This window comes from Copadichromis virginalis, linkage group LG14 (assembly GCF_057382275.1).
Source record: "Copadichromis virginalis isolate Kocher_CV1m ecotype Utaka linkage group LG14, C_Virginalis_male_GT1.1, whole genome shotgun sequence".
Taxonomy (NCBI): Eukaryota; Metazoa; Chordata; class Actinopteri; order Cichliformes; family Cichlidae; genus Copadichromis; species Copadichromis virginalis.
Window position 1 is genome coordinate 15,462,587 of NC_140631.1, and position 13,215 is coordinate 15,475,801.

The window sequence follows — 13,215 nt, forward strand, 5'->3', positions numbered from 1 at the left end:
TTCTAACAAAATATGATCAAAGATGGTGTGCGCAGAATGAGAAAAGAGAGCTCTGAAGAAAAGTTCCGACCCTTCACATCGCAGCACACAAGGCCCACTGGTGCATTGAAGGGATGGAGAAAGTTTTTGGATATTAAAGGAAGTCCTGAGAAGGAAGAAGTCTTCACGAGGAGAGAGTGTGTGCGCGTGTTTGCTTGCATGTGTGTTAGCGAGTCTGGATTCAACAGTATGATGATTTTAGTGGCTGCAGTGTGTGGTGTCGTTGAATTGCAGTGCTGACTGGTCTTTTTATTATTGTGGAGGCTTATTTTCACATTCGTAGTCAAAGTCGCTGCATTGAACTTATTCTGGGTGAGATGGGCAAGTAGTGGTGGTTGTAGCTAGGGAAGTAGTACAGGTCATCTGCTAATCAGGAGGTTGGAGGGTTGATCCCTGCCTGCTCCAGTCTCCAGTTTGGATGCATAAGTATCCTTGGGCAAGTGATACCCAAGTAGCCCTCCAGTGCATTGATCGGAGTATGAATGGGTGAATGATACATGTTGCATAAAGCACTTTAAGTGCTTAGAGTATGAAAAAAGCTAATCTAAGAACCAGTTCATTTACTAAAACAGAACTATTGAATCTAACGCGTTGTTTGCCAAACTTAGTTTCTAAATGATCTAACTCTTATTAAATTATTTTAGGTGTCATGCACAATTCCGAGGTGTTCTATGGTTCTACTACACCTATTGAGAACACAATATTAGACACTCTAAGCTGAGGCTTAAAACCTGCCATCAAAGACGGCAGACAGAAAAGTTCTAATCTACATGACAGTAAACGCAGCATTTCATAAAAATCGCATGCTTTGCTGTGACACCAGAATGCTTCTTTCTTCTTAAATCTGATATTAAATCTATATTTAGAAAGTGCAGGTGATGGCGGGGAGTAGTGTAGTGATATTCTATGTGGGTCACCTTTTAAGGTCACTCATGCACACCGCCCAACAGCAAAGTCTTAGATGACGTGGGAGTTTCTGTTCTGCTGAAAACCAAGATACTCTTCGACACTATCCTCCATACTTGATAACACAGAGCTGCACTGGAAATGCATGAAAATATTCTGCATGCTTTGTTTTACTACACACAGAATAATGAAACTCTAAAGCCCGACTGATGATGGGATTTGTTTGTTTTTTTAAATTTACATTATTTGCAGTTATTCTGTTGACCTGTGAGCTGCATGGGTTTCCCTTATGTGTTTTGCTTTGCCTGTCTCTTTGCAGAATTGTTTGTTTATTTGAAAAGATTCAGGGAGGACAAACTGCTTTTCAACAGAAGAGAAGCATGAAATTAGCTGGTACCGTACATAACCAGGGAGGGCATTAACAGTTGGTGAGAAGTGCTGGCTAATGCAGGACTGTTGCTATTTATATCAGAATGTGGAAGAAGCTTTGGCCTAATTTCTGCTACTACAGAAATTAGGCTTTGATATTGTTAGAGCTGAATGAAAGCAAAGGGTAGAGACGCAGACTAATTGCGGGATGCTGATAACAGCATAAGATGTATTTTCTTTGAGCACAAAAGCATTCCCTTTGGTAAAAATGCTCCTTTGAGCAGAGTGAAGGAGCCCAACTCTTTAGTCACCATACAAATCTACAACAGAATTGTCTTTTCTCCTCCTCTCTTGCTCTAACACGCAGACAAACACATGGTATAGTGTCAAATTAAAGGACCAACCCTTGACCTTACGGTGATGAGATCTACTCTAAGGGAGCATTTTGCTGGGTTTGCCCCTTCAGAGATCAGGATCACTTGCAAATCAATGCAAAATAGTTGTGAGTGATCACCTTTACCCTACGATGAAACATTTCTATCTCGATGTTTTCTTCCGGGATGATGGTGCTACCCACCTAAAGAGCATGAATGGTAACAGTGTGGTTTGCTGACTAGTAAAAGTCATTATGTTTCAACACACATGAGAGCTGTGAGGAAGCCAGAAAAAAAAGAAAAAAAAAACTGGATGAGGGAATCCTTTGGAAGTGTGGTGTTCCTTCCTTCCAGTTCGAAAGACTTGCAGAATTGGTGTCAAGGTAGATTTAAGCATTTATGACGGCACCCAGTGGCCCAGAACCTTACTGAAACTCTTAATGCTGGGTTTTTCTGGAACTTGTCACTCCTTTGCATCTCATCAGGACACCTGCTGTCTCAGATCTTTCATATCCACCACTTTCTTCACTTTTTCTCTCCTTTCCAGCAACATTATTCTCACTGCAATAACAGAACTGAAGGTCATGGTTCTTTCACTCCCTAGTCTGGCTTTTGGTGACCTCCTTGGATCAAAGGGTGGAACATTAGTTGATGTCAGATACAGATATATATGTATTCAATAGTTCTCTCAGTTGGCAACTACCATGTGATGTGTGTGTTTGTGGTATAGATTCTGCCCCGTGTGTCATAACAGGCTTAAAGCTACAACCTTTTTGAAATGTGTAAAGGATCAAACGCCTGTTTAAAGTGCTCCTAATGACAAGCCCTCTAAGAATTATAGCCAGCTCTGCAGTTTCTTCCGGCTCTGCAGATTCATTTAACATTTTCCACTGTTTTGGATTTGCTGCCAGCAGCTTTAGGCTACTATTTTGGTTCACTCTCCTGGTGCTCATCAGCATAATTCCCAGATGCACTGGCAGCTGTCTTCCAACAAACAAGCTCTGTCAAATGACACACTACCTGCACAGTAACAAACAGCCACAAAGTGAAGCATCCGGTTAAAAGGAGACTGCTTCTCTCTGGGGTTAATTGAGATAAAGCTAAAAGTGCTGAATTTTTCATTTAACATGAACCAGAGCTCCCAGGGGAATGCTTGTTGCCCCTTGCCTGCTGAATGTGTAAACTGTCTGGGCACCTGGCTCGCCATTTTGACATTTCGGGATAATAAGTCAAAAAATTGTGCCTGCTGTTGGCTGGGATGCTCGCAAGTGTCAAAAATAATTACCGCCAGTAATCAAAAGCAGACAAAACAATTACACGCTTTAAGTTTAACAAGCTCGATGTGCTCGTGCATGGACGCGCGCGCGCTCTATCCGTGTCAAATGCCCTTGCCTGCGTCGTGCACCTCGTTACGTTTGATCCACGGGCTCCTGCGCTTCCACACGGCACAGACGCGCAGAGCGGACAGGCAAGCGCTGCTGCTGCTCATTCTGCTGCTGATTCCACGGGGGGAGGGGGGGCTCGTCACAGTCCCCATCCAGTCACGCTGAAACGGTGTGGGGTTCCTTCACTCCTCGATCAGGGATGCGCATCTGGACCGGAGAGTGTCCAGGGGACAATTACGCGTCAAAGCGCTCCACTGTACCTCTTCTTGTCATCCTGCCCCCGCAGAGGAAATAAACACGTCGTCTGAGGACAGTTTGGCTGTTTTCTTTTTCTTTTTTTTTTAATACAATGGCAGGCGCAAAGTGCCTTCTGAAGACGCCGAGGTAAGACGTCTTAATTATAGTAGCTTTAAAGAAAAATAACACATCGACGACCACATATTCCAAAACGAAATCTGTCTGTGCAGCAACTGATTTGAGAGCATGTTGTTCAGACTTTGTGGTGTTCTTCTTTCACTCGAGTGGAACTTTAATGTTTTTTAGGGGGGCTTCGCACAGAATTTTAATGTGATATTTTCGGATATGGTGTTTTAGGTAGTTTAAGTCTACCTACAACATGTGCCAGTGCGGCGTGTAATTTGTTGTATAGGCTCCAGGTGTACAACGTGGGGATTTCAGTGCTGTGCAGAGTGCTTGTTTACTGTGAGGGGGAAAAACGCACTAAATCCATGCAGTGTGACACCAGAGCTGCTTTCAGAGAAGGCTATTGGCTATTGCCAGTGCTCTGCCGTTAATAAGGTGTTTTACCCAGCCTGGCTTAGTTGATAGAAATGTCTGACAGTGGCAGCAGTCACGTTTCCAAATTTATTTATTTTTTTGCCCCTTCTTGGTAAGTTTTAGTCTTCTGCTTCATGTAGTCGAAGGTGAAATTGAAGGCTCGTGCAGTCTATAGATCTTAATTTGCCACGCTGGTTATTTTTAGTTGTGGAATCTCAAAGATAACGTCAAAAGTTACCAGCTTGTGGACCAGTAAACTGGCCCGCTCATCCCTGAGCATGAAATCCTCAATCGTACAGGCTTTCATAGTGAATTACAGCAGCAGACCCGGGGAGGGTGACGTGTCTAAAAACCAGACATTGCAGGGGGTTAATTGTGTCCTCACTTCAGGCTGATGCCTGTTGGTTACCTCGGGCCCGGGAGCACTTGAGCGCACATAACTGTCAGTCATCACCGTGTCGTGATGGAGAGGTCGTTAGGTGCAAAGATTAGAAAGCAGGTCGCGCGTGACAAATCATTTCCCCTCGTCTTCAGTTTTCTGTGATAAACGCTCATCGTGTGCATGAAAACCACCAACAAACCGCTTTATGGCGTTTTTCCATTTTCGTTTCTTTCCCTTTAAAAGCGTTTTCCCGCGTCCATTTTTCACCCTGCATCCATCTAGTTTTGTGCAAGCATCCGACAAATTCACCGCAGAATCATTGCGTGTGTGTGTGTGTGTGTGTGTGTAATGGGTGTTTTGATGTGCGCCTTGCAGACACAGCAGCCTATTTAAAGCACGTCATATCCACTTATCTCCAGTACATTATTTTTATCTTATTTTGTTTTTTTCCTAGTGGTTCAGGACATTCACAGCAAACTCATTTTTCTGGTGACAGTTTATTTACATCAGACATGTTCATTAACTGCAAACGGATACAGTTGTGTGATTCCCCCGGGAAGAGGGGGGGGGGGGGGGGGGACTTTGGAAACAGAATGCTTTTAATTTGCTTTGAAATATGTGGATTATAGAAAAAAACAGCTGTTCCTATTTAAATATGCACCCCCAGCCTCTTCATTTTCCAAATTGATCCTCATAAATGCCATTCCGGATAAGCTTCGATTTGGCTTATCTCAGTGAAAGCATGCATAGAGGATAATGACGCCTTTCTGAGATTTTGGAGTTTGCGGTGTTTCGTCTCGTTGTGCACTCTGACAGGTACGCCCGTCACTACAGTTTGTCCAATAATTTTGTCCTGCGCTCCAAATAAAGGTCACATGTTGTGATCCTTTCCTGCTGCTGCTTTCCAAGTCAAATTTTTGGATCTGGCACAGAAGCTCTGATGTTTGGACGGTGCACTGCCATTGCTCCATGCTTGTTTGATATTAGTTTATTTCAGATAATGGAAACCACTTTAGAGTCTTGTGAATACCATGAAAGCCTCCTGCTAAAAGCAACAAAGGTTTGGCTTTACATTTATGCAGAATGTATTTGTATATCTCATTCTGGGGGAGAAGACCACTTTTTTTTTTTTTTACTTAACAAATGATGCGATAAAAGGGTCTTGACATCCACAGACAATAAATAAATAATAAATCAACTTCAGTTATTCATTAGAAATGTCACTTTGGTTGGATATAAACTGTTACATTTTCTTGACTGTAGGATCAGGGCTCAGGCATGGGTAATGGCTTTGATCCTGTCTCGTTGGGTTATGAAGGGTCGAGCTGAAGTGAATGAAGTATTCGGTGCAGAATATTGAAATGCATCTCCCGTCTGACAATAACTGTTTGCTTAATTCAACAGATGAGTGTCCCAGCTTTACAGTTTGAGCAAATGTGACAGTCAATGGGCCGCTCCAGTAAGCCCAGATAACCGCTCTTTACCGATTCCAGATTTTTTTTTTTTAAAAAGGGAAGGTCTTTGACGAGAACTCGCTCTGACAAAGTCAACTCTGTGCCCTTTTGCCTTGCAGTAACTTCCAGTCGTCTGCCATGTTTGAAGGCTCAGAGTCTATCGAGGTGGAGGGAGGCAGCACAGAGAGCGGAGTGCCATCGTCCATCAGCGCCTGTAAGAAGGTAAGACTGGGTGTTCAAAACCTGTCTTGGTCATAGCATCTTGGATATAACAGGATGGGGGGGGGGGTTGCTTGTTTCTCAGCTCATGTTTCTGTGCACCTGTCTGTCATATTTGCCTTTCCATCAGTCTATATGTTTCTAGCAGTGCCAGAAATGTTCATTTCCTCCTCCTGGGTGCCAGTGACGCTCAGGGGTTGTGTAATAAGAGGAACAGTCAGGCCCCCCGGGTCAGCCCAGTAGATTTATCACATCCCAGTGCCACAGAGACAGGACGAGAAATAATACAGATCAGTGGGCTGAGGTGGTGGCTTAGATTGAATTTCCTTTCAAAGTGTGTGTACCGTAGATCTTTTGGGTGTGTGTGCCTGACTGTACATTATGTATGTGTGCTGGTGGAGTCTAATTAGCCTACTGCTCATGTTCTTAACTGACTTCCACCAAAGTGTCCTGTACAGACAGAAGGTGATATCTATCTTATAATTGGGCCTCTGGCTCCGCTGACCTGTGGCAGCAGCCTTCGATATTATCGCTCTCGGTGAGATCAGCTGACCCTGCGTCACTTTTACCTGGCTGAAGGCCTGCACAGATGGCCTGTTCCAGAGGGTGCAAGCATGGGGGGACATGGTTTGTCACTAAAAATACATAGTGAGAATGAACAACGCAGTCACGTGTCACAATAATTGCACAAGAATGCTATTAATGGATAAAATGTGATTTTAACCTTTTATCTGCTGCACTTGAGTAGTACAAAACAATCTTCTTTTACAAATAAAAGATCACAGATGCATTTAATGAGGTCAATACCAATTACTGTCATAAGAGGATCACTGATTTTTGCAACTGAGAGGTTATTAAAACAGCTTGGCCAGCAGTTACAACACACTAGATTATTACGGAGAAGAACATTATAAATAACCAGCTGCGTGATTTTACGTTTCATCCTAGGGTTTCATGAAAATATCACCTAAGGGAGGACACTATCTGTGACTGCTTGGTTGACAGATTTCTGATGCCTAGCTGCGGACACTTAAACTGAAATAAATGTCCTAGAGAAAGGTCAATTGATCCCATCCTCCTGAAGGGAAAGCAGAGTGGCAGATGAAAGTGGATGGGTGACTCAGAAAGTGTGTGTGTGGTGGTGGGGGGGTGGGTGTCATTCGCTGTGTGCGTTGGTGCATCTGAGTAGAGTTCATCTGTGTGCTTCAGGTTCTGTGCAGTAACAGTGTGCTGGACTCATCGGAGTACTGGCTGAGGAATGAAAAGGCTCTGTGCAGACTGGGCCTGCTGGATGACGACATGGAGGGCGGCTGCACCATGGTGAGTAGCATACGCGTTGGCAACAAAGTCTGACCACATCGGCTCTAGTGTTCAGTCTTTATGTTCAGCGATGGAAAGGAAACGGTTTGAAATTTAAGGCAGGAACGATGTGAAGGCCCATCTTCAGTCTGCTTCCACTGAGCGTGTCTTTAAAAACAGATATTTTACAGCAGGCTCGTGGTAGCTTCTTGTTGCTATTTAACTGAAAGGTTTTGCTCATAATCTACTCAGAAACTTTGAGTAGATACAAACTGCAGCTCTATTCAGCTTTCTGCTTTTGAAAGCTCACTTTAACGAGCAGGGTCTTTGATAATCATTTATCACTTTCAGTGACGTTACGTCTGTCGCGTGAACACTTTTCGCACGTCATTTCAATTTGCTGTTTTGTTCACTTTGTGAAATTGTAAATTAACAGAGTGCAAACACTGAGTGGAAGCCTTTTATTTTCCTTAGCGTCACTCTGTCTTATGAATTGTAAATTCAGTATGAATTACATTCAGGATTTGCATCTGTCAGGGGTAAAAGGCACTTGGTTCTTGTTCGGGAATGGCCGGTGTTTGATCCTTCAAGCATATCAGTTCAATTTTACACCATCGTTGAAATGTGACATAAACTAGATCAACGCTCTTAATAAAATGCTTTACCCCGGAGTCTCACAATCTTTAATGTAGGTGGGACTCATTAAGGAAAGTAGCTGAAGTACACAATCTGTTCTCTCTAATAACACCAGCTGTTTCTCAATAAGAATGGCATATTCTTTCACGCTGTCACAGCCTAATAATAAGTCTACATTCAAGCCCCTCCGGGATAAAATTAAATTTCTTACCTTCAGCTGCAGATTATCTTTTGACTCCCTGCTTCTTGACTTTTTCTTTAAAAAAAAAAAAATCCCATTTATATGTAATCTACACATATTTACCAGGAGAATCCAAGCAACACTTCTAAATCACCGGTCACATCTTGCAGCCTCATCTCATTGACTGCAGGACCAGCTCTATGGACCAAAAGCTGCTTTGCTTTCCACGTCTACAAGTTCTAATGATTCTGTCAGTTTATAGCACGCAGGTCATCTGCAGCGAGTTGTCATTATGTTTTTATACATGATGTACACATTCAATGTCATTTTCTGTCTGAATGGTACTGCATCCCACAATCACATAAACAGACAGTTCCCTTGTGCAAAGTTGATGTTGGATTGCACCGATTTGTGAATAACAAAGCCAATATTTACGGGATTGACTGTCCAACATGCTCTGTCCACTGAATATTTCCAGTAGTTTTTGAAGTGGAATTTAATTTCCTGAAGTGCATTTTCTGATGTGAGGAAGGGCAGTCGTAGAAAATATCCCAAACTGATTCTCCCCAAATCATCCAGATTGTAGGTGTAAATGTTCTTAATGGTTAACATGATAAGCACTACATCACCATGTTAGAATCACTGATAATTATTATTATTATTTTATTATCGCCATGCTAAACTGCAGTGTCACAGACCTGCCGTGGATTTTTATTGTTTTATTGCTACTTCTGTTGCTCTCAGTTCACAGCACATTTTTGAGGTTAGCGTTGGGGGTTAAAGTGGGATTTGACAGGTGTGTCTGCAGTGAAACACAACAAACAGTAACAGGGTTTTCAAGCCTTAGCTAACCAGTGCCATTGAACTTACTGCAGTTTATCCTCGCTACTGAATAAATACACGAGCAAGAGTTACTTTTAATTTCTATAATTATCACTGTCACAGGCTAAGATGGTCAGTTTTATGTAGCTAATGTAAGTGGCAGTAATACACCACTTAATAAGCAATAAAGTGCTTGCACATTGTTTTCCCCCATCCATAAAAGATGCCTCGAGTGCTTGGTAATCATTACCAAGGTAACAGGAATAGCAGTAATTTAGCAAAGAGCACCGTTCTCACACTCATGTCACACTTCGTAAGTGTGAGCAGCTGCATGCTGAATTGAATGTTCCTGCAACCACCCGACATGAGCGGCATTCTTGTAGATGATGTGCACAAGCTTCGAACAACTGTGTTTTGTCAGTTTTCTATTTCACCGAGATCCCAACATTCCTGTGTTTCACATACTGATCCTGCATTTTTCATCAAAAAGCTGTTTAAGGTCGCCATCAATTTAAGCCAACTTGCTTCAGTTTGGCTGTCTGAACAAAACATTTGAACAGCAGTTGGTTAGGGTTTCAGAGCTGTGTCTCTGAGATGATCCTATTATCTACTGGGGTTTTTGAGTGTTTGCCTTATAGGAATTACTTAGGCATACACTGACCCTTTTTTTTTATTATTATTATTATCTTTGAGCATGTTTAATAATAAAAATAATCCAAAGTAACAGAGTTGCAAGATTACATAGGAAAAGAAAAAAGGACGAGATGAAAACATGTCTACTTTAAGTTTAATAGATTTATAGAGGGCTGATGATCTGTACATCGCTCAAAATGCACCTGTTATCCACTGGTTGCGCAACCATGAAAAAATAAGTACATGCATACAGTTTTCATAGGAGTTAAAAGGACAAGTGGCAGCCACTTTCTGCTAATCAGATGCACTTGAATCATCAGCAAGTGTGCGCACCTCTATCAAATCAGAAAGATTGGCAGTTTCTTGGTCTGTAGCATCAATCCAGACACAAACTGCAACACAAGACAATCCAGGGGTGGATGTCGCAGCAAATTCACCTTAAGGTCAGACGGTGTAATGCTCAGAGCAAGCGTAAAAAAACCCAAATGTGTTAAATATTAAAGTTCAAGACAGTACAATTAGGAAAAGACTGAACAAGAACGGCTTGTGCGGGAGGGTTGCCAGGAGAAAGTCTCTTCCTCTCCTAAAAGAAGATGGCAGCACAGCTTAGGTTTGCAAAGTCACATGTAAACTAAAGACCTCAGGAACAGTGTCTATTGGACAAACAAGATCAAAGTGGAAATGTTTGACCATAATGCAGAGCGCCATGCTTGGCAAAAACCAACCACAGCATATCATCACAAACATCTCATACCAGCTGTTAAGGTGGAGGGCTGATTATATTTTGCTGCCAAAGGATCTGGATACCGCAAAATTACTGACCCAACCATGAACTTTGTACAGCAGATATGTCTCTGCTAAGGTTCTGAGTCATCCAGGTCATTTTAGTCTAAGGAGGTTGGAAAGAAAAGCATCTGGACTTAAGAGCTGAAAGGTCTTCAAGGAAACTTATCCAAGAAGCTTCTTCAGTTCTAAGAGCGATTGGTGGAGAGTCCCAGATTTTAAGCCCTATGGGAGTGTACCCAAGTGGGTCCCAAGAGGACCCCCTAATGATCCTCTACCTAGTCACACGAGCCAAGGTGTGAAAACGGACGTGGGTCACAATCAGCCAAGGTTTCAGGTGAAACCTAGCCCCACCCTATCATGTGATTTTCTGAGGTCAAATGGCCCAAGTTGTGAGTGGGTGCTGAGGCTTCTGGGAAGGGATCTCAAAACTGGATTATAGATGGCAGACAGTTGGTGTCATAAGACACAGGCCTCTGTTCAAAGATGGTCATTCGCAGTGGACATAGATGGCTTCTTTCACTCTTCTCAGATGATTTGAAAGAGGAGTCTGGGAGCATCTGGGAAGTCCAGATGCATTTCTTTCCAAGCTCCTTAGACTTTGCAGAGCAAAGTATTCAAATGCGAGGCTGTCTTTCTGACAGCTAAAACCTGGCCATAACTGGATCGTGCAACAGGACAATGAATCCAAGAACACCAGCAAATGGAGAAAAACAAGAATCAAGTTGCTGCAGTGGCCCAGTCAAAGTCCAAACCTCAACCTGATTGAAATGTGAAGAAAGCTTATATATGCATAAATGCCTGTAAATGATGTGAGGGACGGAGGGACTTTTTTTGCTTTCCATGAAAAGCTGTGTGTGACCAGTGCCAACATGAAAATAAAGACGACTCTGCAGAAGACTATTCTCAAGCTCCTACCTGAGTTTATGCAGACAGTGTTAATTTTTCTTCCATATAACGTAAGCCCTAGCATCTTAATCTTCAGGTTTTGTATAAATAATACAATGGCCATTTGTTTTCTTTACTCTACTGTTTTCTATGAATCAGAGGAAAACGTTAATACGACTGCAAACAGATGAGACCCGTCCCCTTGGAGCAACGCTCTCGGACTGCAACATGACAAATCGCTCTCGTGACTCTCAATTCACCGTTCAGCTTTTCTGCAGCTTGCACAGAGAATCAGTCAAACTGGAATTTACAGTTAATGCCATCATAAAAGAAGCACAGGGATGAAAATGTACTTTTATATACAAATATGTACAGTTTAAACCTTGATATCCAAAGGCCAACAAGTCTATAAGGTTAAGTTTTCTAAGGAATGATCGCTTGAGTGAGGGAAAGGGGGAAAAGCATCAGTGTTTGTGTGTTTAGGAACAGGAGTAGTCTAAAATGAGTGTGGAAGGCCAAAAACTGTGAGCTAAATAAAAGATAAAAGCTCTGGATTTTCTGTGTTTCGCTCCATAATCCACCTCTGGCTGCATCGCGTTGTCACCTTTGATCATTCACTCATGTTTTAATGCATGAAGTCACAGAGAAGTGTCATGTTGCTGCGATAGTCACACTGAATTTCATCACACCCCTGAGTGCTCTGACAAGATGAGCGTTTTGAAGAGAAATGCAGCACCTAATTTTTTTTCTCATTTTCGAGGCAAATTGTTGCTTAACCTCTGCGAATTTCTATTGTTCTATCTGCTACTTGCATTTATTTACCAACATGATTTAAAACTAAGCTGTTCATAAAACTCCAGCAATAAAAGAAGAATTAGAGAGAGCAGAAGTCCATATATTTAAACTATTGTCGGCACTTTTCACATGCAGGAAATGTTTCCCAAACTGACACGAGAAGTTTAGGTTAGCCTTCAGAGCCTCTGCCGAACACTTTCCATTCCTCTCTCCATCCATCTTCCCCTTTGAACTGCAGTCCATGTAGGAAAATGACCTATTCATCACGAGACTCAAACACTTCTCACTTGGGTAGTGTGTCGTGTCCTGACCTTTCCCTTCCTGACAGAGAGAGAAGGGGGGGACAGAATAAATATGCCATCGGCCACGGCAGCAGCGCTGACTTAAAGCAGGATCGGAGCAGGAAACAAAACCTCCTTCATCCAAGACTTAAACCACTTCTCGCAGTTTCTTCTTTAGACTGTGTCTTTTTTGACAGATTTTTGCTTATGGTGCAAAGCTGTGGTCTAAAGTCCTCCTATTTTTTTGTCTTTATATTAGATTGTGTGTCACTAAGTCTGAATATTTATAGTTGAGGCGAAGATGAATTTGTCTGCTCAGGGACAACAGTGCAGAGGCATCCAAGATTTATTTCCCTCCCTCTTCCCAAATTGTTTTGAGAGACACTGTATTTCCAAAAGTATCTGCTCACCTGCCTTCAAACGCACATAAACTAGAGCGACATACCATTCTTAATCCATAGTGTGTTGGAAATCTAGTTTTTAGTGCATGTTTATTTAATATTGATCGTATAGTCTTAGTTCAACGTGTAGCTTGGACGGGGTCTTGTTTAGGTGATGTGTAGCTGTCTCTGGAGCTGGAAGCCAGCCTAATGTGCAGTAACACATTTGGGAGGTGTGTAATTTTATGCACTGGCTTAATATCGTGCGTTGGCTTTAGCACAGTGACTTCACAAATTTAAAACAATGCATTTTGAACATGGACGCACGCGTTTCTCTTAGCCTAGCAAGGTGACAATAGAGATAGTAAAAGCAGTGGAGGAGGAAAAAAAATATGAAAATGATGGCTAATAATGAAATTGCTTCAAAGCACTTATATTTACTGTAATGTCTTATTTAACAGATTTAATATTAGTATGACTACTGTGTTTCTGTGGCTGCGTACCAGAAGGGATTTGGGGTTGGTGATAATAGGATTACATTTCTGGAGAGAGGAAATGGGAGTGTAACTGTACAACAGATGTAAATAGAAATAGCATTGATTAACTTCCTAC

The 13,215-nt window shown here is 42.2% G+C and overlaps 1 protein-coding gene across 3 annotated transcripts in view; it reads left to right on the forward strand.

Annotated features, from left to right (window-relative positions):
- The first annotated feature begins 3,128 nt into the window (after nucleotides 1-3,128).
- Nucleotides 3,129-13,215, forward strand: part of sphkap (SPHK1 interactor, AKAP domain containing) — a 31,142-nt gene continuing 21,055 nt past the window's right edge. For all 3 annotated transcript variants that reach the window (XM_085429539.1, XM_085429540.1, XM_085429541.1), the window contains exons 1-3: nucleotides 3,129-3,457; nucleotides 5,806-5,908; nucleotides 7,115-7,225. In XM_085429539.1, the coding sequence (XP_085285665.1) occupies nucleotides 3,423-3,457; nucleotides 5,806-5,908; nucleotides 7,115-7,225 (249 nt within the window). In that variant the 5' untranslated portion in view covers nucleotides 3,129-3,422. The remainder of the gene's footprint in view (nucleotides 3,458-5,805; nucleotides 5,909-7,114; nucleotides 7,226-13,215) is intronic.